The 25458-nt window shown below is 42.6% G+C and overlaps 1 protein-coding gene across 2 annotated transcripts in view; it reads right to left on the reverse strand.

Annotated features, from left to right (window-relative positions):
- STOX2 (storkhead box 2) overlaps nt 1-25458 on the reverse strand; it is a 248749-nt gene that overhangs the window by 123952 nt on the left and 99339 nt on the right. The window contains exon 1 of one of the 2 annotated variants that reach the window (XM_083170527.1): nt 4595-5887. The exons of the other annotated variant lie outside the window; for it this stretch is intronic. Within the exon in view, the coding sequence (XP_083026653.1) occupies nt 4595-4760 (166 nt within the window). The 5' untranslated portion in view covers nt 4761-5887. Of the gene's footprint in view, nt 1-4594; nt 5888-25458 lie in introns of those variants that run through there. 2 annotated transcript variants of the gene reach the window in all.

Here is a 25458-nt window from a genome sequence, read left to right on the forward strand (position 1 = left end):
TTACACCAACAGGTCATATACTTTGAGAATTTTTCCTCTGTAGGGTACAGGCACATAGTTTGTCTGTGCAACATTAATGAAACCCCAATTTTGCTGAGGGGTGCTAGAGGTCAAAGTTGATAACCACTACATTATGTGTTCAATTGAAACATCAGGATCCAGTTACAGTGATCAAGTTTATACTGTACATGTGTATAGATAACCAAATCACTTTTGTTTTTTTAATAGTATGTAAGTGTTTTGATCCTCCATACTTGGGGACATTGGGTTGGTTTAACAATACCCCAGTTTGAGGGCAATAAACTGTGGCTGTGAATTAAGCCCCATACACATTATTACGATCCCGCTGACACCAATATTGGTGGCGGCGGGACCCAGCGGGGTGGATCGGCAAGTGCATACACTGGTGCCGATGCTGCAAACGGCCGTCATTAAATATGTTCTCCCTTGTCCGAACATGCTTAGACACTGTCACTAACGACATGCGGGAGCGTGCATCGTTAACGATGCACAGCGTACACACTGGACAATATTGTTCACAATATCGTTCACAAAGCCCTTATTGAACAACATTGTGACCAATATCGTCTACTGTGTATGGGCCATTACTTAGACAGGGTGCCGGATGACTGCGCGACAGTCGGGATTCCGATCACCATACCACCCCCCTTAGACATATATTAAGTAAAAGAACAACATTGATGAGAGATTATACAGATCAGATGCATTACAAAGTATAGATTACCAACTGATATTGTGCATATAATTACAAATGCTCATAGAAAATAAGGGTGTATTTTTTATTTATCAGACGGTAGTTATACAGCGCAAACATGTTCTGCAGAAGTTTACATGAAATATTTGGCCAGTCACCCCTGCTGCAGTGGATCTTGCAATCTATTTTAACTATCACAACTAACCTACCAGTAAATTTTGGATTGTGGGAGGAAACCAGAACACCATAAGGAAACCCATGCAAGCACAGCAAGAATATACAAACTCCACACAGTTAGGACCATGGTGGTAATCAAACCCAGGACCTTAGTGCTGTGAGGCAGTAATGGTATTTTTACACCTGAAGTGCGTTGCATTAACACCTGTTCTTGTGTAAGAGTCATCCTGCTCACCGATAGGAATATTGCTGACAAAAGCTCTCTTTTTGTTGGGTGCCAATTAACCTGTAAGCATGTTTTTGGATTGAAGGAGGAAATCACAGCACTAAAAGGAAACCCCTCCCCCTTCCCCACAAGCATAGGGAAGACATTAAAACTCTACACAGATAGGGCCTTGGTTAGAAATGAACCCAAGGCCTCATGGCTTTGAGGCAGCCACATTACCCTCACACTCACCGATGTCATGTAATAAACAGTGAGGAAAATGAATATGTACACTATGGGCTTTACAAAATCAACATGGCAGACTAGATGAAGATCTCCACATTGCATCAGGTTATGGGGCCTACACACGTAGCGATATACAGGCATTTTTTTAGCAAGTTTACTTAATGCAACTGCATCGCTCAGAAAATGGCCCTATATCCCCGTGTGTGTAGGGGCCATAGCGATGCGCTGCCCCGTGCGTCTCCAGGAAATTAATAGCGAGCACGGTGATTATTAATCAGTTGGGGAACACTGGCCCTGGCAGATCACCCAGCAACACCATCGCTTGGCACATCGCTGTGCACTGAGCGTTCTAGCATCTCTCAGAAAGCTCATCTACAAACATCGCTACATGTGTAGGCCTCATTACAATAGACTTAAGAACCCCTTTTAACATAACTTTTAATTACTGCATTCTGTTGTGTGCTTCTATTTGAAGAAGGCGAAGGATTTTAACCACAAACAAAACCAATGTTGTAAATCCTTAACTTTTTTACACCACAGAGATTAATACCCCTTTCACACTTGCAAAAATATCCCTGTTTTGCACATGAACACGCATCAACCCGGGATTTAGCTCAGTGTGAAAGGGTCTTGAAAAATATCCCGGGATTTCTACCCAAGTCCTGATCTGGGTAGATTCCCGGAATCGACCCGGGATGCGGTCAGTGTGAATGGTCCCGTACCCGGTATTGGGTACACTGGCCTTTAAAAAAGCTGCTGGTTGGAGCTTTCTTGGGCTCACAAATACTGATGTCATCTTTTCAGAGCCCTGGAGTCCATTTCTAATGACATGCATATGTATTTGCAGGGATTTCCCGGGATCAGTGTGACTGGGGCTGTCCCGGGTCGATCCCAGGTCTGAGTGCAGTGTGAAAGGGTACATTCCCGGGAAGCATCTGGGAACAAATTCCCGGGTATGACCCGGCTCTGCGAGTGTGAAAGAGGTATAACTCATTACAGACCCCCCCACCCACTGCTATATCCCTGTACACATCACTGCATCACTGCCTATTAACAGGACACAAGACTTTCTCACATTTCAGCATAAAGAAAGAATAAAGATTTGCTAATAAGCCTTTTAGAAACACTCCAGTTATCACACCATAACAACCAAACCAGCCTATACATCTACAAAACTGACTGTTTTCTACTGTTTTGGATTCATTGTACGGCGTTAATAAATTCTGTCCATGCACATTCTGTCAAATAATTAGATACGTAGCACAATCATGGTAACCAAACACACATCCATCCATTAGGCCCATTACTACAAGTCATTTGATAAAGAACTGAGTGATACAGAACAGTACAGAGACAGCTGATCCTGTATTAATGAGTACAGTAGATGTAGCTAGACTATTTGTTTAGTAATAAAATCTGGTCCAAACTAACTGATCCATACTGCCAGTGCTCCATACTGCCAGTGCTCCTGTTTTTTAACCAGTGCAATAATTATACACCATTTCTCAATATAGCTGAGTCAGGCTCACTCCAGTGGTCAAGAGAATGTTACGTCACTGGAACATGAAGTTGTGTCTTTCTACTGATGCACTGGCAGCCATATTTGAATCTATTTTACACTAATACCAAATACAAAAAAAAAACCACCCTCAAATATGTTGGGAGTTGGGTGACCATAGACAGACAGGTATTTTATTAATGCAATGTGTTGTTACCCGAAATGTACAGTTGGAAAATGAAATGCAGTTGTATGAGGATTACATACCAACATCAATAGTTTTGCAGCCAGGCCAACATGCATCAGTGACATATTCCTGGGACATAATATAGAAATCATGGTAGGCTAACTACTGTACATAAACCTGTGATGCTAGAGGAAGGGGGAGATAGACCCCCAGCGGTATACACAGCAGGCCTGGCATGTTCCCACATTACTTATACCCTTCTGAGACACATTATCAAGTCATGCAAGGTGTACTGGTGCTTCGATGAAGGCTGACAAGCAAGGTATTGTAAAAGGGTATATGCAGGGTAAATCTGCTACTACGAATAGACAGAGCTCTGCCATACTGTAGCTATAACTGGGTAAGTGAAATAAATGTATTGGCTGTACATCTCTGACCTTAGAAAGAAATGTTCTAGGTTGCTACTAACATGAATGTATAATATAGCTAGCTTCGGTCGAGGGATGAGGAACAAACAGCTATGACCACTTCTCATAAACATGACAAAAAGACCATTTTTTACATTGTGGCACTGTATATGTGAAACATATAGATTAATCCAAAGATTGAGACAAGGCCTTGCCACTAAGGTTTCCAATGCATATGCTCAGGGTGATGGGAATACAGTCTAGCTGTGGGAAGCACAACCATTATTCCTTCTGCAGCCCAGAGCTGCTTTGCATTAAGATTACGCAGCGGTCTTTAAATAGAATTTGGTCATTGCTTAAGCATGCCTGTTTTTTTCCTTCGCCTATAAATTAAACTAGCATGTATCTTTACCATCTTGCAGTAACGCTGAAATAAAGCAAGCATTCTCACACCATACATTGACGATAAGAGTTCACGTTAGCTTTTTCTTCCTTTAACTTGTAGGTATGTGTCTCTGTCTGTCTGTAAGACTATTACTGCACCATTTCTGCAGCAGAGGCAAAGTCTGTACACCAGCAAATGCCCAGGTTGTTGCCTCAGTATAACAGATATTTGTGAGGCTGCTGTCAGATCATATACGATGGCCATAAATTATGTGCAGTGTTCTTTCTTTACCATATTGTACATACTGGGCATCCAGCTGCAAATACCTTAGAGATGGGGGGGGGATCTGGAAGACAGGGTGAGCTGAGGGGCTCCCGTGTGTGTGTGTGTGTGTGTGTGGCCAGTACGGACAGCAATCCAGTTGCTGAACTGGAGATCTAGATGTACTGCATACATTATTTGCCAAATAACACCATATTGTGAGGCCTAACATAGAATGTTAGTGATGTACAAAATGGTGGATGTAGACACAAGCACCAAAATATATAGAATTCAGATCACTGTGTAAACACATACACCTATATACACTGTATTCATAAACTAGACAACTCCATATCATAGATAGATAGATAGATAGATAGATGGATAGATAGATAGAAATGAATAGAGAATTCCTTTTATTTTTTTTCTATCATAATCAAGGGGGAAAAAATCCCATTATTCTTGTGTGCAGGTTCGATGCACAGAAGAATGAAGGTAAGAAATGTGACAAACCTGATGTCATATAGCCTCTTGACGCCTGGGAAATAAAAGCTGGTGGAAAGTGTTTGTGCAGGCGATAGTCCTTTTCACTACGGGACCTCATGCGGTCTGAGGCCCGGTCAGAGAAATCAGCACTAGGCCAAGCCCGGCGTAAGGTTGTACTCCGAGTCTTCTTCATTGTGAGGCTACCTGAAGCCTAATTGTCCAGCTGCATGACACAGGCCTCAGCGCTCTTCCCTTTTTCTCATCAAAACATTAAGCACACAGCTTGAGCATGGGCGGCAAACATTTTGCTGCTACCTCTTCTAGGAAGCCAGCTGCAGGTCCGTTCGTTTTCTCCCTCGAATGATCCAATTTTACACACGTCCCACAATGCATTACACTTCATTTGCAATCAATCCAGCTTATAGCTTCCAGATTCATGTGGAGGAAAGGCACATTATGTGGCTTCTCAGCCAAAGAAGGGGAGGGGGAGTGAGCAGAGATTTGTAGCGTGAAAGCTCTGAGATCCCAAACAATAGCTTGATTCAGCATAGGGCTGCTTAGCCAACTGTGAGGCACAACACAAAAGAACCAAGCAAATACTGAGAAAAACACCCACAGAATTTGGTATCAACCTGAACCCTTGCACCTAAGATCTTGCGAGAGAAAAAAAAAAACCCCACTGTCAATATCCCAATGGTTGTGGAATTAAAATGAGGAGGCGATGACGACGCGAGTGGATTTTTTTTCCTCCGCTCTTCACCTATCAGGTTCCGTGAAGCGAATCAATGAGGCAATCTAAATCGGCATTGCAGTAATCAAGGGACAATATTCATTCTTCACAGCCACACAGCTGTTCCTTACACACTGGGCGTGCAAAAGCTCCCCATCGCATCACATCACATCCCAGGCACACGCCTGCACTGATTTGCACAGTGATAAAAAGAAGAAATCCTAGGGTGGCTGGTCAGTGTCTCTCCCCTCCGCTTGTTTCTCTGGTAGCCTTTTCCTGCCACTGCTCATATGCTTTTGCTAATGCTCTCTCCAGGCCGCTAGTGCAAAGCTTAGTGGTCTACAATACAATTAGACCCAAACAGTTTGCTTCCAGGTATTCCCAGCGCTGCAAAGCCTGCTCTGTCCTCTGTTGAATGGCTCTGTGCCTTTGAATGCAGTGAAAAGCTATTGAAGGGCAGGAAGCAAGGCAGCCAACCCAGTCTCATGCTAATCAAGAAGCCGTCTTAACCCTTTCACCTTGCAAAGTCAGCCTTGCAGCTTTATATTCACACAACATACAGTACCATTAAATTCCTGATTCTTTAGATCAGGAGGCTCGGGATTGTGTGTTAGTACATAGAATTACAGTATCGCCTGTGTTGAGTTATCAGCTCCATTCCTGCTGCAAGATCAATGCCATTCCACTACAGGGTTAAGACCGACACACTGATCCTGTCAGACATCACATTTTAAATGTAAAACACCCTGAGGCTCTCTCAAACCTTGGCTGTAGTCCCAGCATATAATCAGCCCTCATCTATTTACATACAAAGCTGTGTATTTTTAGGGTAGTCCAGCCTTCTCCAAGGAGGAAAGAAAATGTTTGTTTTGAAAATGGAGAAGGGGCAAAAAAAAGCAGGAAAATAAATAAATAAATGAGAATGTGCCTATGTTATTTCAGTGTGCGTCCCCGAGCCCAGCAGCAAAAAGGAGAAGGACTTGTGACAGCTGTAAGTTCCGCTGTGGTGCAATCCAGAGGCAATAAAAATGGTTATGGAAGAGTTGTTTGTCCTATCTACTTGCTGCTTACTACCAACCTGCCCAGAGGAGCAGGGGGCTGATTGCATTGCTCACTATGCGCAGAACAGCTGTTGCAGGACTGACAGATAGCGGTCAATAGATGTCACACTTTCCACATACACAAACAAGGGCCGCTCTAATTCATACCTATACTGCTACAGTCTATTGTGGGGTACACACCAGGACGACCACCGTCGTTCACGACCGATAGACGACCATGGAACGATTTCCCTTGGACTTCCCGGGAGCTCCCAGGCAGTCCCCAGCAAACGATTAGCAAAAATTGTGTTTTTTTGCGGAACGATCTAGATCCGATCCCGATGCGCCCGCGATGGTCGTTAAGACGGTCGGATCGCTGGTTTTTGTTTTTTTTGCAAGAACACATGCGACCGTCGTCAGATGGGCCTTTGAAATTTGAATGAAGGGGCTGGACTAGCAGAGGGGGAGGACTAGCAGAGGGGGATAGGAATAGCAGCAGCCATTTTAAACCAGTGTATTTCTGCTTTGTTACTAGTGAGGCTTGGTTTATACCTGCTGAACGCTGGACATAGCTATTTACACATTACTTTGTTTTGCCTGCCATTACAAAGTGTCTTTTAACCCTGCACTATGGAGAATGCAGTGATGGGTAGTCACCAGCAACAGTACCTGCTCTATTATGCAGTTTTGAAGCTCAGGCGTCAGAGAGCCCAGCGCAGGAGAGAAAGATCATGCTGGACAAAGCAGTGGCTACTTCAGCGTCAGACTCGTTCGCACATGCCACTGCTCAGGGACATCAGGGAGAATAACCCAGACGATTTCCGTAACTTCTTGAGGATGGATGATGCCACATTCCAGGAATTGCTGCGTCTGGTGACTCCCCACATCGAGAAGCAGGATACCAAGTATCGCATGGCTATCCCTGCTGAGGAACGGCTGGTGGTCACCCTGAGGTTTCTGGCGACAGGACGGTCTCTTGCTGACCTAAAGTTTGGATCCCTCATCTCCCCGCAAGCTTTGGGCCTCATCATCCCGGAGACCTGCAAAGCCATTGTGAAGGTGCTGCAGTACCAGTATTGCAAGGTAAGGATGAAATATACACTGTACACTTTATTGTGCAAACAAAATATTTTTATTTATAATTTAGGCCTAGGACAGAAACAGGTTTTTTAGGCCTTTCATGGTTAAAACATGTAAAATAGTAAATAGATTGTGTCAACAAAAATATATTATAATACCATATATAAAAGATATTGTACAAAAACACACACTATATATAAAGATTTAAGTATGTATGACCCAGTTTAAACTTTCCCAATAAGTACGGGCTACTGTGTGGCAGAGGATGTCTGCCGCAGATAAGTAAAGGCTGCGGCCCACATGGCGCATGGCGCAGATGCAATGGTCCCGGCCACATTGATGTGCGCCATACGCCATGTGAGCAGTGGCCATCACATACCTGCAGCTGAGACCATGTCTGCCGCACAGTACCCCATACTATTGGTAAAGACAAAAGGGCAATAAATGGAGTTTGCTATCCAGATTGAGGAGAATCCTGTTCTCCCTCTGGTAATGCAGGTACAGGTAGCAGCATATAAAAAAACAAAAAACACACTCTGGTAACTTCTGGAACAGGCACTTACAACAGTAGGGATAAGGTACTGTGTGGCAGAGGATGTCTGCTGCAGATATGTAAAGGCTGCGGCCCACATGGCGCATGGCGCAGATGCAATGGCCCCCGCCCCATTGATGTGCGCCATACACCATGTGAGCAGTGGCCATCACATACCTGCAGCTGAGACCATGTCTTCGGCACAGTACCCCATACTATTGGCAAAGAAAAAAGGGCAATAAATGGAGTTTGCTATCCAGATTGAGGAGAATCCTGTTCTCCCTCTGGTAATGCAGGTACAGGTAGCAGCATATATGTAGAAAACCAAGACAAAAGACACTCTGGTAACTTCTGGAACATGCCCTTACAACAGTAGGGATAAGGTACTGTGCGGCAGAGGATGTCTGCTGCAGATATGTAAAGGCTGCGGCCCACATGGCGCATGGCGCAGATGCAATGGCCCCCGCCCCATTGATGTGCGCCATACGCCATGTGAGCAGTGGCCATCACATACCTGCAGCCGAGACCATGTCTGCCGCACAGTACCCCATACTATTGGCAAAGAAAAAAGGGCAATAAATGGAGTTTGCTATCCAGATTGAGGAGAATCCTGTTCTCCCTCTGGTAATGCAGGTACAGGTAGCAGCATATAAATAAACAAAAATACACACTGTGGCCCTTGTGTGGCAGAGGATGTCTGCTGCAGATATGTAAAGGCTGCGGCCCACATGGCGCATGGCGCAGATGCAATGGTCCCGGCCCCATTGATGTGCGCCATACGCCATGTGAGCAGTGGCCATCACATACCTGCAGCTGAGACCATGTCGATGGTAAATGATAAAGTAGCCTATTTTTTAAGACAGATCCTCAAAAACAGGACACTCTGGATCTTCTATCAGTAAAGAACTGTAGAATTGACGGTACTGGGGGGGTTGAGAAGGCTGTGTAGGTGTTGACTGGGTATGTGTTGGAATTGTGCTCGACTGGCCTGCTACGGTGGCAGGCGGAGTAGGCACTGGTGATTCTAATGACAGTGGTGTGTCTGGTGCACTACCAATGCCAACTATTTTAGTGCCACTGTTGAGATACCCTAAACTGCCATTATACACCAACTCCATGCATAACTTTTCAAAAGTAAGTTGCTGGTCAGGAGCCATGTTGCGAACACACTCTGCCACATAAGTGAAGTAGTTGTCATGTTTGTCCGGGTTTCTTTGCAGGACTTGATGTGCCCGCATCATAAATTCTTCATGTGCCGCTGCTTCTCCTTTTTTTCCTTTGCCACGCATTTTTTTGGCACGGGGGAGTGGTGGAGTGGGTTCCAGGGTGGGTGGCGGAGTGCGTGCCGGAGTAGGAACTTCGTTAGATGTGCATGCATTATCAGATAGGACAGATAGGTCTGGGGTTGCAGGTGGGTAGTCACCAAGCTGTAAAAAAATTGAACATGTTTACTAATCAATTCTATTTACTTCTAATTTCAGTTCCCTACCAGCGTGAATGAATGGAAAGTCATCGCAGAGGAGTTTGAACAGCGATGGAACTTCCCAAATTGCGGTGGAGCCATTGATGGCAAACATGTCCGCATAGCCCAGCCTATCAATAGTGGTTCCTACTATTTTAATTACAAGGGCTATTTTAGCATTGTACTAATGGCTGTGGTGAATGCCAACTATGAGTTTATCTTCCTGGATGTAGGAAGGAATGGCCGTGCATCGGATGGTGGCACTTTCAAGGACACAAAGTTCTACGAAAGGCTCATAGCGAACACCCTTCACTTGCCGTCTGTCCAGGAAACTAAACAGGGGCTTAACTTTGTTTTTGTGGCTGACGAGGCTTTTGGCCTGCACGAGCATGTCATGAAGCCATATGCGCAAAGGGGCCTGAACCATGACAAAAGGATCTTTAACTACAGGCTATCCAGGGCACGGCGTGTTGTGGAAAATGCTTTTGGCATCCTGGCAAGCCGGTTTCGCATTTTTCACACTGCCATTAACCTGAGGGTGGACAAAATTGACTGGGTTGTCACGGCGTGCTGTGTCCTGCACAATTTGCTCCGCAGAAAAGCCACACAGCAAAGGGCTACAGGCACAGCACTCCAAGAAGACCAAGAACTGCCAGAGGAGGTAGTGCAGATATCCTCCTTGCAAACCCCAACACAACGCTACACAGGGAGTGCACGAGCCAAACAGGTGAGGGAAGAGTACATGGCCTACTTTAATGGGGAGGGCGCTGTGGATTGGCAGGAGGAATCAATTAGATAGCCAAAAAAATAGACTCACCGATGCAGACTGCGAATTCTCCTCCTCCTCCTGCGCCGCGACTTCTTGGTTTTCCTGTTCGACCATAAGGACTACTCCTGTCCTCATCGACTCCTGGCTGAGGGTGAATGTCAACCGGTCATAGTACCAGAGCGATGTTTGATACATCTCGTCGACTCCAGCACCAGACTTCTTTGCAGCCTCCATCTTCTTGTGTTCCTTTAAGAACACCGTGCGCATATTCTGGATGCGTTTCCTCACCCATTCAACATTGGCCTCTGGGTGAAATGGAAGACTGTAGCGTGCCAACTCCTCCAAGGCTTGGTTTCTTTTCATTTTGTTTGAATACTCCTTGGATTTGGTTCTCCACAGGCATTCGTGTGTACGATATTTTTCAATAAACCCTTCCAAAAACTCTTGTTCCTTTGCGTTGGACATTGGGACTGTAAAAAGATAAAACCATTTTAGTTGTTATAGTTATACCCATGTTTTGTTTCATATTTAAATTTTTATAGTTATAGTTACCAGTTTACCTAGTTCTTATGTTTTAAGTATTTAAAATGTTAATAAACTTTTATGAAAACCACTATACATTTTATTGTGCAGATTGCTATTCACACACACAGGTGAATGGGGCCTAGCAGAGAGGAGTGCTTGGAATACTGCAATGGTGGACAATGGTTTATGTATATATATCTATATATACACAAACACACACACACAGGTGAATGGGGCCTAGCAGAGAGGAGTGCTTGGAATACTGCAATGGTGGACAATGGTTTATGTATATATATCTATATATACACAAACACACACACACAGGTGAATGGGGCCTAGCAGAGAGGAGTGCTTGGAATACTGCAATGGTGGACAATGGTTTATGTATATATATCTATATATACACAAACACACACACACAGGTGAATGGGGCCTAGCAGAGAGGAGTGCTTGGAATACTGCAATGGTGGACAATGGTTTATGTATATATATCTATATATACACAAACACACACACACAGGTGAATGGGGCCTAGCAGAGAGGAGTGCTTGGAATACTGCAATGGTGGACATTGGTTATATGTATACACACAGACATGGGGCCCACCCAAAAAAAACAGTGACATGGTCGGGTGCACGGTTGCCAAACCAGTGCTTTATACACACTATATACATTGGTGGCAACAGTGGGCATGCATAGAAGAGCATTGGGAGTGCAAACATACCAGGTTGTTGTTCTGGGAGATGAGACAAGAAGGAGAGTCCAACTGCTGCGCCAGCGCTGTTTGCTATGTGGAAAAACATGGCGCCGGGGGAGTGTTTAGGAAATGCCACTCAAATAGGCTGGATCAAACGACGGACGCACCGACGGACGGACGACGGAGGCGGCAAAAAACACTCACGATCTGCATACGATTGACGGTCGGTCGGCCTGGGATTGACAGATCCTACCTGCAGCACGTAGGACCAAAGATGCGACCAAACGAGCGGCGTGAACGCGCATTTGATCGGAATCGGATCAAATAAATGTCAAAAACACACGATAGTACATACAATCTGCATACAACCGGTCGGAATTGGATCTAAATTGACAGAATCGTGCCCTAGTCGTCCTGGTGTGTACCCAGCATATGTCTGCGCTACTCACCCCAGTGATAACTTGCAAACCTAAAATAACGACTTGGAATGTCATATTTCCGATTATTACAAACAAGTACTTGTGGATGCAAAACAATGTGTTTTCTTAGGGGAACTATATGTATATAGTACATCCTTATAAGTAGATTTTTGCAGAGCATCAACTTTTATTTGTATAATATATATAATTTGCAGAATACCAGTCTCTTAAGATTTGCAAAATTTACCCAGTTCAAGCTGCCGTGTAAACCAAATCATTTTGATGCCACCCCATATCCAGCACACAGTAACAACCAGGAGGTCTGATGGAGGACAGGCACAACCATATCCTTGCCCTGATCACCTGCAGACTGAATTTTTGGACATGATAGAGAATGATATAATCAACTTATATAACAGGACAATCGGTAGCAGAATCACTAAGTGCAAAGACATCATTTGAAAACCGTTACAACCTCAATACGTGAAATGCAGCCTATCAATTCACAAATAATGAATTGACACCAGTGAGGCACAAGTTATTCATGTAGAAAAGATTACCCAGGGTAAAATTAGGCGCCTAAGAAAGAGTTGTTGCTATACAACGAAACGCATTAGAGGTATACAGGATATTCCCAGGAGCATTGGAAAACCTCCTAACCTTGCGTGACAGATTGAACCAGACCAGTAAACTACCTGCTCTCCCATCAAATTTGGACATATTGCACACCACTTTGCAAAATTTCTACACCATACTGGATCCTTCTGCATCACAGTAAGGCTACCATCTGCTTCACGGAGCTAAATCCTCCTGCGGTAAATACCAACCTGCCTGGCAGAAGTCCATAAATGTCTACACCACACCGGATCCTTCCGCATCAACGTAAGGCTCCCAACTGGCCCACTGAGTTAAATCCTCCTGCAGTAAATACCAACCAGCCGGACAGAAGTCCATTAGTGTCTACACCACACTAGATCCTTCCGTATCATCGTAAGGCTAGCATCTTCTCCCGTGAGCTAAATCCTACCTCTGTTAATACCAACCAGCCGGACAGAAGTCCATAACGGTCTACACCACACCGGATTCTTCTGCATCATCGTAAGGCTAGCATCTGCTCCCCGAAGCTAAATCCTACAGCGGTAAAAACCAACCAACCGGGCAGAAGTTCATAAGTGTCTACACCACACTGGATCCTTCCGCAGCATCGTAAGGCTACCATCTGCTCCACGGAGCTAAATCCTACAGTGATAAATTCCAACCAGCCAGCCAGAAGTCCATAAGTGTCTACACCACACTGGATCCTTCTGCATCATCGTAAGGCTACCATCTGCTCCACGGAGCTAAATCCTACAGCGATAAATACCAACCAGCCAGCCAGAAGTCCATAAGTGTCTACACCACAGCGCATCTTTCCACATCATCATGAGGCGACCATCTGCTCCCCCGAAGCTAAATCCTCCAGCGGTAATTAACAAAAGTCAGACAGACGTCTATAAGTGGTGATATATACACATTGAAGTGGATGTCCTAATATAATTTGACAGAACCAAGGTGGTTATACTGTATATGTTGGTTCTCAACACTGACCGATCGCGATTTGAGATTATTATACCTTCCATGTGCTCCTGTTTTATGTATTTTATTCATCCCCCTTTTTTATTGTCTATGAAATTCCTATTATTAAACTAAAAAGGTTATTGTAAATTGATCCAACTGGTTCAAAATAGTTTTTTTATTCTCCTTTTTTTGTTTTAAACGTTATTCATGTATTTTGTTTCTTAAAGTCTATTTCTGTCCTTCTCCCTTTATGTGTACCACTTAATTATGCAATTATTTGTGGATAATGGATTTATGGATATCCATAAATACTGTATCTAAGTAATTTAACCAGCACAGATATTTTTAAGAAATGTAGGCAATTATAAAAAATGAATCAGTCTCAATATGTTGATGCAGTTAAAATAAATCCATAAAGTCAATACAACAGACAAATTGCAATATACATTTACACACTTCTGTTGCCATATCTGTCAAGAGACTCCGGAATTTTAAAACCCCATTGGGCTTTTAGCTCATGTGAGCACTTGAAAAAGAAATATAGAAATATGTTCCAAACACCCTGGTGTCACCCATGAAGAACTGTTATTCTGAACTTCAATTAACCTTCAAAGGGAACTTTACAATACAATGATATATATATATATATATTTATATATGCTGTATTAATTAGCAGCATTATAGCTCCAATATATACTTACAGCTTACCCCACTAAGGTTTTCATTCAACACATGAACTGCCGCTGTGTCTGTACTAATCCGTTACTCCCCACTAACCTAATGACCTCACGATCCAATATTTGAACATGGTCTCCACATTGAACAGTTCAGGTAATGGGTACAACACAATATACATTTCCTATAAGACTTGGCCTTTCTGCAAACTTTTTAGGTCCCAACACAGCAAGATCACTTCACAGCCCCAACTAAGTTCTCTAGTGTCTATCTATAGAACACATTGACTTCTTCCAATCTTGGGGCCAGGATCATCTTCACAGCCATGAGAGTGTCTTCCAAAGTTTTTGATATTTCTATTTATTTTCTTCTTCAAACAGCAATATCTTAAAATGTACTCATTAAGTGCATTGGAAAATGAATATAGGGGAGATCTAGCATCCTGAAGAGTAGGGTTGGATTAGTAGAAATATAATTAAAGCTAATAATGCACCAAAATCAAGGAAATAACACACATATAAGGTATTTTATAAGTGTTACACAATTCTGTAGTCCCCAGCTTTATCCTTGATGTTCATAAGCATTTTCAGAAACTAACCTGGCATGTACTTAACTACCCAAAATGTGAAATGGTGGCAAATTTGAAAAAGCCCCCCCCCCCCCTCATGTTAATCATCAATATCTTGTACAAACTAGAGTAAATCACAAGCATTTTGCATAACACATTAAATAGCATCTTGAGCATCTAGCTCCTGTGGACATCACCTTCTGAAGTCACTCCTACATGTTTACCTACACAAAAGGATCCCCAGTGATTGCATAAGCGGCTGACCGACCCTACATGACAACTACAAAGCGGTGATACACCACCATCCTAACCTCAACTATGATGAAGAATGATATATGCAGCTCTAGAACTTACAGTCACTTATGTTGCTATCTGTTTCAGGTTATTTACCTATAACCATTGCTTTCATAATATTACTTATACCTAGGATTTCCATACTATCCCTTTAAACAGGTTAGTTTCTGAAAATGCTTATGAACATCAAGGATAAAGCTGGGGACTAGAGAATTGTGTAATACCTTATATGTGCATTATTAGCTTTAGCTACATTTTGACTAATCCAACCCTACTCTTCAGGATGCCAGCTCTCCCCCATATTCATTTTCCAATGCAATTAATGAGCACATTTTAAGATATTGCTGTTTGTAACAAGAAGAAAATATATAGAAATACACAGGTTCTACCACCATATAGAAATACACAGGTTCTGTGGCTGGCTGGCTTCAAGCCTGCATTTCACCTGGTTTTATTCAGCCACAGAATCTGTGTGATCCATGAGCATCCTGGTTTAAATGGATGGTATTGTAAACCTACTTATAGTATACTCCTTTTACAACAAAAAAAAAAACCCAGTTCCAGTCTGTGTCAGTGAACACTGTTTTCAAGTAGTCTCACAGCAGCTGGAACCTTATTTACACCATAGGCTGGACCTGGGTTAATGATGAGGCTTTCCTTGGTAGGCCGCTGAGCACCGGTGAGACGTTTTTTCTTATGGGGCCTACACGCAGGGCGATTTGAGGGCATTTTCTTAGCGATCTCACTAGATCGCTTAGAAAATGACCCTACATCTCTCCGTGTAGAATCCTACAAATCGCCAGTCAGGGCCAGTGTTCTCACCCTAGAACGCTGGCCCTGACAGATCACTCAGCACAATGCACTGACGTGTCGTTGTGTGCGGAGCAAACCTGCTGAGTGATCAAGCATCGCTCAGAATGCTTCAGCATCTCCCCGTTTGTAGGCCCCATTTAGATTTGTAACAGACACCATTTTTCGGGAGACCCTTTTACACTGAGCCACAACCTGGCAATAACAGGTGTTATTGTGGTGGTGGTAAAGGATATAAATAAACTATGTTACTAAGTTTGGCAGTTCCAGGGGTACTGCAGAGCTGTGTAACAAGGGTAGAAATACCGTATGTTGCTAGCATTGCCAGTTTTCTGCACTGTATATTACTAAAATTCATTTTTGCTAAAACATGTCATTGGGGAAGATACTGTAGTAAGATATATAACATTTGTATAGTGTAGGAGGTATGATTATTTCACAACATGTTTGCTCACTGCCCATGACATAATGCTGTGAATCATAGAAGGGACCCACAGAGAGTTCTCTGCTTTAACTGAGAAGTCAGGGAATAACTACCCAGAATGCAGAACACTCATATAAAATAACCTTAGCTCAGCCCATAATAGCTCCAACTGCATCTGTCTGGATGCCACGTTCATCAACATTGAAATTTTCATCACTTTGTCACTTATTTATAAGTCACCCCACTGCTCTGCAGTCAGTATATAGACATCTCCTGCCACTATACTGCTAATCATCCAGTGCCACTAGTAGCCCAAAATGGGCATTTCAAATACAAATTTCCATTATGAAAACCAGATCTGTCCTGAAAATACCATGCTCAAAGCAGGCCATATACCTTAACATTTGGGAGCAAATGCCGGAAAAGCACTTAATTAGTCAAACTAATTGAATCAAACAGATCTGAATAACCATCTGTCCTCATTTTTTAAGTGGGGTGCACTGATGGTATATTTACACATGTGCACTGATGGTATATTTACACATGGTGCACTGATGGTATAGTTACACATGGTGCACTGATGGTATAGTTACACATGGTGCACTGATGGTATAGTTACACATGGTGCACCGATGGTATAGTTACACATAGTGCACCGATGGGGTAGTTACACATGGTGTACCGATGGGGTAGTTACACATGGTGCACCGATGGGGTAGTTACACATGGTGCACCGATGGTGTAGTTACACATGGTGCACCGATGGTGTAGTTACACATGGTGCACCGATGGTGTAGTTACACATGGTGCACCGATGGTGTAGTTACACATGGTGCGCCGATGGTATAGTTACACATGGTGCACCGATGGTATAGTTACACATGGTGCACTGATGGGGTAGTTACACATGGTGCACTGATGGGGTAGTTACACTTGGTGCACTGATGGGGTAGTTACACATGGTGCACTGATGGGGTAGTTATACATGGTGCACTGATGGTATAGTTACATATGTGAACTGATGGTTTGTTACAAATGGTGCACTGATGTTACACATGGTGAATTGTTTGATATTTATAATGGCTAATTGATGAGACATTGATGTATGGTGCACTAATGAGGTACTTATATATGAAGTAGCTATACATGGTACACTGATAGGGCAAACTAAACACAATGACATCTATACTGTATTATCAATCAGTATACATTCTTCCTTTTGCCTATGAAGCACAATTTAGGCTATTGGGTACAGTATGTTATTATGTATGTGGGATTACCAACATCTGATCCAAATCAAATCTAGGTATATTCCAACTGTAATTCGCCAGCTCAACCACTGTTATTTCTATGCAAAGAGTGGCAATATCCACTCACCAAGGAGACTGTGTATTATTTATCAGCCCTTTCTGTATCAGAAACCAGCATGTCAAGTGCCATCTCACCCTCACCAAGTCCTAAAATGTGACAAATCTATTGTCATCTGAAAAATTATTCATAAGTATCCTTTGTCATTGTTGGTTCAACATACAGTAAGAAACAAACCAAAATGATAAAGGCATATGAGAAATGGTAGGTATGCCTTATATATTTTATATCAACCAAGAGAAGTTTCAATTAGATTCTGCTAAATCAAGTTTACTTATGATGATTACAAAGTGCTACCACCAATACATAAATGCAGAACATTTGGTAAATTTACCTGGGCATTCATCAATACAAGGAGAAAACATATCTACAGCAGCCCATACACGCTGCTATGAGAGCTGACCCGATGTGTGCTTTGAGGTGCGCGCTCCCGCGCACCTCATCGCACAGTACAAAAAGTATGTGCTTGCACATACGTTTTGTACCTAGTTCTCATCAAATCGCATCGCATTGCATGCACAACGTGTGCATATGCAATGCAATGCGATTTGATTCGTGCTAGTACAGCACGGAAAGCACGCCCATAAAGCAGCGTGTATGGGCTGCTTAAGAACCAATTGCTGTTGTTGGTCATATCAGTCTGTCAATCTTTCTACAGTGAGAAATATTTTATAGAAAAAAAAGGTACTTGTTTCCTAGCACAGCGCCAATCGCATAGCATACTTAGTGGTATGCGATGCGATGCAATGCGATATTCATGCTAAATTAACAGCAGTGCTTGTACAATGGAATATCGCATAGCATTGCATGGCAGCAAATGGCATGCGATGTGATGCGAATTTTAATTGTACAAGCACCCTGATGGGTGCTTACAATGTTAAATGCACCCCCATTGTTAATGCCACCCCCACTATCAACGCCAACCCGAAGCGTGGCAACCGCAGCGTGCCCGCGAGGGGCGGCGGTACGCGTCATCCGACCTTTTTCTAACCCCACTATCCACGTCGGCGTGGAGTTGATTATATATAGTGTGGCAAGCGCAGAGAGCCCCCGAGCCCGAAGCGTGGCGAGCGCAGCGGGGCCCGCACAATACATGTAAAGTAATCCGGGTGCACTCGCCACGATTCGGGCTCGGTGGCTCACTGAGTTCACCACACTATCTTAAATCGACTCCATGCCGACGTGGATAGTGGGGGAATGAAAAGGTCAGAGGACACGTACCGCTGCGCTCGCCACGCTTCGGATTGGCGTTGATAGTGGGGGTGGCGTTGTCAATGGGGGTGCATTTAACATTAAAAGCACCCATTAGGGTGCTTGTACAATAAAAAATCGGATCGCATCACATGCCGCTATATTGCATGCGATGCGATTGTATAAGATGTAATACAATCAAAATCGGGGGCGCCGTCCTAGGAAACAAGTACCGAAAAAAAAAAGCATCCAATCTTCCAAGGAGTAGGGCTTCCTGGAAATATAGATCAAAGTGTAATATCTAGTTCCATTGATTGACAGTTCACTGACCACATGGTCAATGGTTATGATGCTAATATCAGAAAAATAATGGCAAATATGGTATTCATGAAAGGTAAGCCATGAGAAATCCTCTTCTCTTAAGGTTTCCATACATTAGGCTGACTTGTCATAAGGATAAGTCAGACCCGATTTCCCATGAGCTCCCAGCAGCTCCCCAGGAGGGCTCACATAAGATTTGGCAATTGATGTGCCATTTTTACACAAGATAAATCGCATGCAATTTACCGCATGTAACTCCCAAGGGGAAGGAAAATTTGAAAAAAAACATATGAAAGATTGGGCAGCCGCTGTTTGGCTGAGAGAGTTCTCTCAGCCATTCAGCAGCCTCCCATTCGGCACCGATGGCACACACCAACATGGCTAAAAATACTGTTACAAGACCTTAAACGAGATGTCCACACACATATCATCAACTCTAGGGGACTGTTTTATAATATAAAAGTTAAGACTAAAATGTTGATACAGACTCATTCAAGTTATTAATGCTTTAGGTTTCTTTACATCATATGCAATTCCTTTTGCATAAATGGCTTTTTATCTGAATATGAACATACTATACAAGTAAAGTCAATTATTGGTCACAAAGGTATACTTCCTTTTTCACATGACTGTGTAATGTATCTAGATATGGCTGTAGTTCTATGGAAAGTCTACTAAAGCTTTACTATTTGTGCATATGTTTTTAATTAATATGTCTATATGAATTATAGCTCTATACCGTACAAAGGAATCTTTCTTAAATGTTTTTAAAAAGATAAATTAAAAGATTTATTATTGTTAACTGCAGTACATCTATAATAGCGAACCGCACCCATTTCTTGTCTGCTATCCTAGACTTTACAATTACTTTTGAGTCATTTGAATTTTATTTATTGTAACTTCTAAACTGACAAAAAGAAATGTGAAATACGTCCAAACCACTGAAATAAACATTGTTGGCAACTGTAAATAAGTTTTTCATGGGAGACAATTAAAAAGAGTATACTTTGTCATGGATGAATTGTAATAATGGTGTTTCAATGCAGTCCATGGCTGTAAGGGGTTCATGTGTTTTTCTATTCAAACTCTGTAATGCAAATACAGTCCTTGACAAACTACAGATGAAGCATTGGCATGGGACCACTCGCTAATTCAATGATAATGGGGAGCCAATATTGCTGTTAAATGCAAAATAATTGCCGTAACAGTTGCGCTGCTTATATTAAAATACAGTGGTGAGGCGTGTGTGCAATATAACATTTAAAGTCAGTAGTACTAAGTACCGTATCTACTCGAGTAAAATTCACCCCCTCCTACCTCCGAACAGGACCAGTACCTGCCGATCTGCCTGTGGTGCCCCTGGATGGGCAGGAAGGGGTTAAGTCTCCGGTGCACAGGGTGGGAGGGCTACGTCTCCAGCATGCAGTGTCTATGTCGGCCAGGGGGAGAGGAGCCACAGCTTCATGGGAGTATGGGGATGGGGGAGAGGAGGGGAACCTTCCACCATGCTGGGTCCTCTCCTCCTGCATCGCCGAGTCTCCCGCAGCCACGCCGGTCCCCTCTACAGCAGTCTCAAACTACAAATACCATATACACTAGAGTATAAGCCGAGGGGGTACTTTTTCAGCATAAAAAATGTGCTGAAAAAGCCGGCTTATACTTGAGTATACACGGTAAATAATATTTAAGAACTATAATTTTAAGTGAATAAAATGCATTTGTGTATATACAGTAGGTATGTGCCATGCAATGTGCAATTTGGTACTTATACATTGTTGGATGATTACCCATACTGTGATGATTTCAACTAACATCACCCAAAGAGGCCATTAACTAGGCCTTTAAAGTGTAAGCAAAATTCTCAAAATGGCTGCATGACTAACCTCACATTTACAAGACAGATGACGGTTGGTACGTTGAGGGCTGTTAGAAAATGATGCCAGGACAGCAGTTGTTGTTGCTTCATCTGTAGCAGTTTTTGGTCATCTAATTTCTGGTTTATCTGCAACTGATCCAGTTTCATTAAATTTGGGAAGGACTTTGGCAATTGCACTGTGAGTAATGGGTATATGGGTGATATGGATGAAATAATTTGCAATAGCACGTGTGCGTCGTTCTCTGGAAAGCAAGACAGTATCAAAATGTTCTGTTAGGGCTAGTGCAATTGTCATTAATGTCCCTATTTGCAAATTAAAACTCAGTTAAAACTCGAGAATAATAAAGATACAGTGGGTGAAATGTAATAGGATGAGAGATTCAGAAAGTGAGAGATTTGTTAAGAAATCTCCAGGGTTTTTTTTAAAGCAGCAATCATTTACACTACAAAATCAAACTGGTTTTGCAGTGTAAATGATTGCCGCTTTAAAAAACTGGAGATTACTTAGTAAATCTCTCACTTTCTGAATCTCTCATCCAATTACATTTCACCCACTATGTTAAAAGATAGACTATTTATTCTTCTTATGAAATTTAGCATCTGTTTGATATGTCACGTGACTACCTTCCCAATTAAACAAATTACAGATGCATCCATGATGGCTGACCAACTTCAAGATGGCCACCATACTTGTGACATACCCTAAAAAGTTTTCCACCACTCCCACATGTGTAGACACTGGATTACTATTTGCTCAATCATTTCCTTTTAATAAGGTGTTTACGAACTTTTGGATCGTCCTGTACAATGAACAGATCCTAACAAAGAAAAGTAAAAAAATGGTTAATATGTTTTAAAACTAAACTTAAAAAAAAAAATATATATATATATATATAAATATATAATATTTATGGTTATTGAACAATCGTTGAAAAAGAAACGGTGACTTTTTTATCTGTACTTACTAAAGCTGCCATATTGTAAACCAAAATGTTTTTAAAATAAGAATTTTTAGGGCAATGTATCTTATTACATTAGTAGAACTACAGACATAACTGACCAATGAGGCACAAGGTGATCAATACCTCCCCACCTCCAACTCTACATTTTTATAGTCAAATAGTGGTGGAAAATGAAAGGCTACGCAAGGTCAATTATCTTTGTGTCAATACATCCCTTTGTTTCTACACAATAAGGACCTTATTCTGGTCCACACGCAGAACTGCTTGTGTGTGTCAACATTTTGACTGTCAACTCTCCCATTGTCGACTTTACGACCCTGTCGACCTTAGCCACGTTGTCCTATTTCATATGTCGACCTTGATTGGTCGACCTTCATAGCATCAACATAGCGATCATATCCTAATCCATTAAATCCTGTCAATTTCCCCACAGCACCCAGTTTGGGAACCACTGCCACAGGAACTACATCCATGAGCTTACCTGTCTTGGGCTGGTTAGGCATTATGGTGGAAGGGTCCCCACGCTGGGGGTTTCTTTGTTATAGTGCAACCAGCCCTGGTCGGTAAAGCCTAGGCAGCAATTCAGGTGGACCCAACACTCTTTTTGCCCATGATTTTGCATGTACCAGCTGTTGATCATGTGTGGGGTTTAAGCTCGGTTGTGATAGCTGAAGACCAAAATCAGAGATTTAAGGCTACTTGCAAGTCTTAGGAAGTGTGTATTCTATTACATTCTGGACATAATATAATATGATGTATATTATATATTATTTACTACCAAGTAGTTATGCCTTTAACTTAAACTTACCAGTTCTACCCCCCAACCAACACATGAAATGTTATGCAAGGAACCGTTTCTGCAAACATTCTAGCATAGGTAGTATCTGGGATAGAGGCCTTGAAAAAGATTTGAAAATCGAAACGCAGGGCCGGCGCCACCACTAGGCAGCTCTAGACATTTGCCTAGGGCGCCGGCACCTGGAGGGCGGCAGTTCGCCCTCACCCCCAGCATTTAGCGAACGGTACCTGTGAAAAAACGTGCGTCCCCGGCGTCCCTGCTGAGTGCTGGTGCGTTTTTTCACAGGTACCACCCCCCCCCCGGCACCGGGGCGCCCCCACCCCGACTTGCCTGGGGCGCTCCGGTGCCTTGCACCGGCCCTGTAGAAACGCGTTGGCTGGCTACCTGGACCTGCCCCTTTCTACTTTTTTGGACCACCTTTCTGTTGCTGCGGGACATTTACATAAGGTATCGGGTGATTTGCTCACCGACATTCTTGACTTATCCGGAAGGTCTTTTTTGTTGTATAGGGAGTTACCTGCCATCATCCACCGACCTTTGGATTTGTTCTAAGTTTACTTAAGTGTGGTCCAATAAAAAAAAAAAAAACATTTTGGCAATAAAAAGTGGTACTTGTTTCCTAGCATAGCAATTAAGGCATACAATCTTGTGCGATCACATACAATTGAAAAGATTTTTAATTGTATGTACAATATCGCATCTTATGGATCTCATCTTATGGATCTCATGGATCTTATGCATCCATAAGATGCCATAAGATAAAAGAAAAAAGGTCGGAGGACGCCTACCGCCGCCGCTCGCCACGCTTCGGGTTGGCATCAATAGTGGGGTGGCGTTAACAATGGGGGGGGGGGGCATTTCACCCATGAAGGGGGGTTAGCAATTAAAATTGGGGTTTGGGGGGCTTTTTACATTGGAATCAATGTAAAAATCTCGTTGATTGCATCACATGCATCTTATGCCGCACAAACACATAAGATGCATGCAATGCTTGCGATATCGGCCCGACACATACAATCTAGATCGTGGGCGCCGTGCTAGGAAACAAGTACCTAAAAAGTTTTTTATGTGAATTCTCACCATTGGTTGCCTCAAAAATATCGTACAAGCAAAAGAAACCCAGATGTGTTTTAAAATCCTCCATGAATTGTGAGTTGCTGGTACGCTTACCATAAAGAAACCTTTATATGTGTTACATCCTCTATTTCGGAGTGAGTTGAAATGTACGTCTAAAAGTTCTTTGGACACGTTGGTGTACTTTGGTGAAGGCTATCAACATCACCACAAATATACCTTTATATGCTTCTGATACACACACTTCTTGTGAGTGTGGTATGTCCTATCCCAGCTTCACATTTATTGTCATTCAGATGAAATTTATAATCCTACACATTTAATTATTTTCTTTGTTCCACATATACACCCCTTGTGAGAACGGGAGAAGAAGGAAAACCAGACACAGACAGCGCTTTTGGGTATATTGAGCTGCTTGTCTGTTTGCGCCTTGGGAACCTCCAGTACTTGTATTCTATAGTATCTGGGATACAGTGTGCGGGTTTACAAGAATAAAAAGAGCAGCACTACCATTTAATCCCAGATAACCCATCAACACACTAGGACTAAGATAGGAATTCAGCTGTTTTAAAATATATATTAAAGGATTTTATGTAACTTACTATAAAGCACAAATGTGATTTTAGAGTGTTCTTTGTAATTCTATAACTCTGAGGTCACTGAAACTGGAGAGAAAATTGAACTGTAATTAGTAACCCCATACTAAGTGCCCACATTCCTAAACAAACACTCAAAAACCACATTTGGCTCTACTATCATATAATTCCAGCACATTTCAATCAGGCTACATCCCATTCCAAAAAGACAGTACCTCACAGTGTTGGTTGGAGAGTGTACTTGGCTTGTAAATGAAAACTTGGGTTGGGAGGGGGGGGGGGGGGGCATATTGAAGTTAAATCACGCAAGACACAGCGGTCAGTGAAATGTTTCTATAATTACAGGGCTACCTCAATGCCAAGTACTTTCCTGTGCACAGAGCTGTACAACAGACTTGCCTACATTTTCTACCTTTTAATAATGTGATCCAGAGACCAGATTCCAGGTGGCAGGGTTTGATATGGTTTGGGCCTTAATAGGGGGCAAAAAATCACATTATTCTCTGCCCTCCTCAGAACACACATTAAGGAGTAGATTTAAATAGATACGTTCTGTGGCCAACAGCAAGGGCTGCACAAACATATGCTGGCACCTCTGCAGGCTATAAGTGGAAATCAGCTAGACATGCATATTCCGCTGGAAGTTATTCACAGGTCATGCATTCACCCCTAAGCTGGTTAATAAGGTAGGGGTGGCTCCTTCAAGCAGGCTAAGTCATGGCCTCATTCACCTTGCAGCCCGTAAATGATAAGCAATTTACTTAGTCCAGGGCTCGACAAATTTGTTTTAAATCTAGTAGCCAGGATAAAAGTTTAGGAGCCAGACAAACTAAAAATAGGGCCAAATGCGCACTGAAGTCGCACACAAAAAATATAAACCGTAATTTATTTATTTATTTATTTACAGGTTCTTATATAGCGCAGCAGATTCCGTTGCGCTTTACAATAGTAGACAGTGATAAAACAAACTGGGTAACAACATACAGACTTGGAGGTAGGAGGGCCCTGCTGCAAGCTTACAATCTATAGGGATGTCTATTACACATGTCACACACCCATTACATATTATGCCACATGTCATAATGCCCATTACATGTTATGCTACACACCGTAATACCTATT

Source organism: Crinia signifera, chromosome 1 (genome assembly GCF_055691185.1).
Source record: "Crinia signifera chromosome 1, ASM5569118v1, whole genome shotgun sequence".
NCBI classification, from domain to species: Eukaryota; Metazoa; Chordata; class Amphibia; order Anura; family Myobatrachidae; genus Crinia; species Crinia signifera.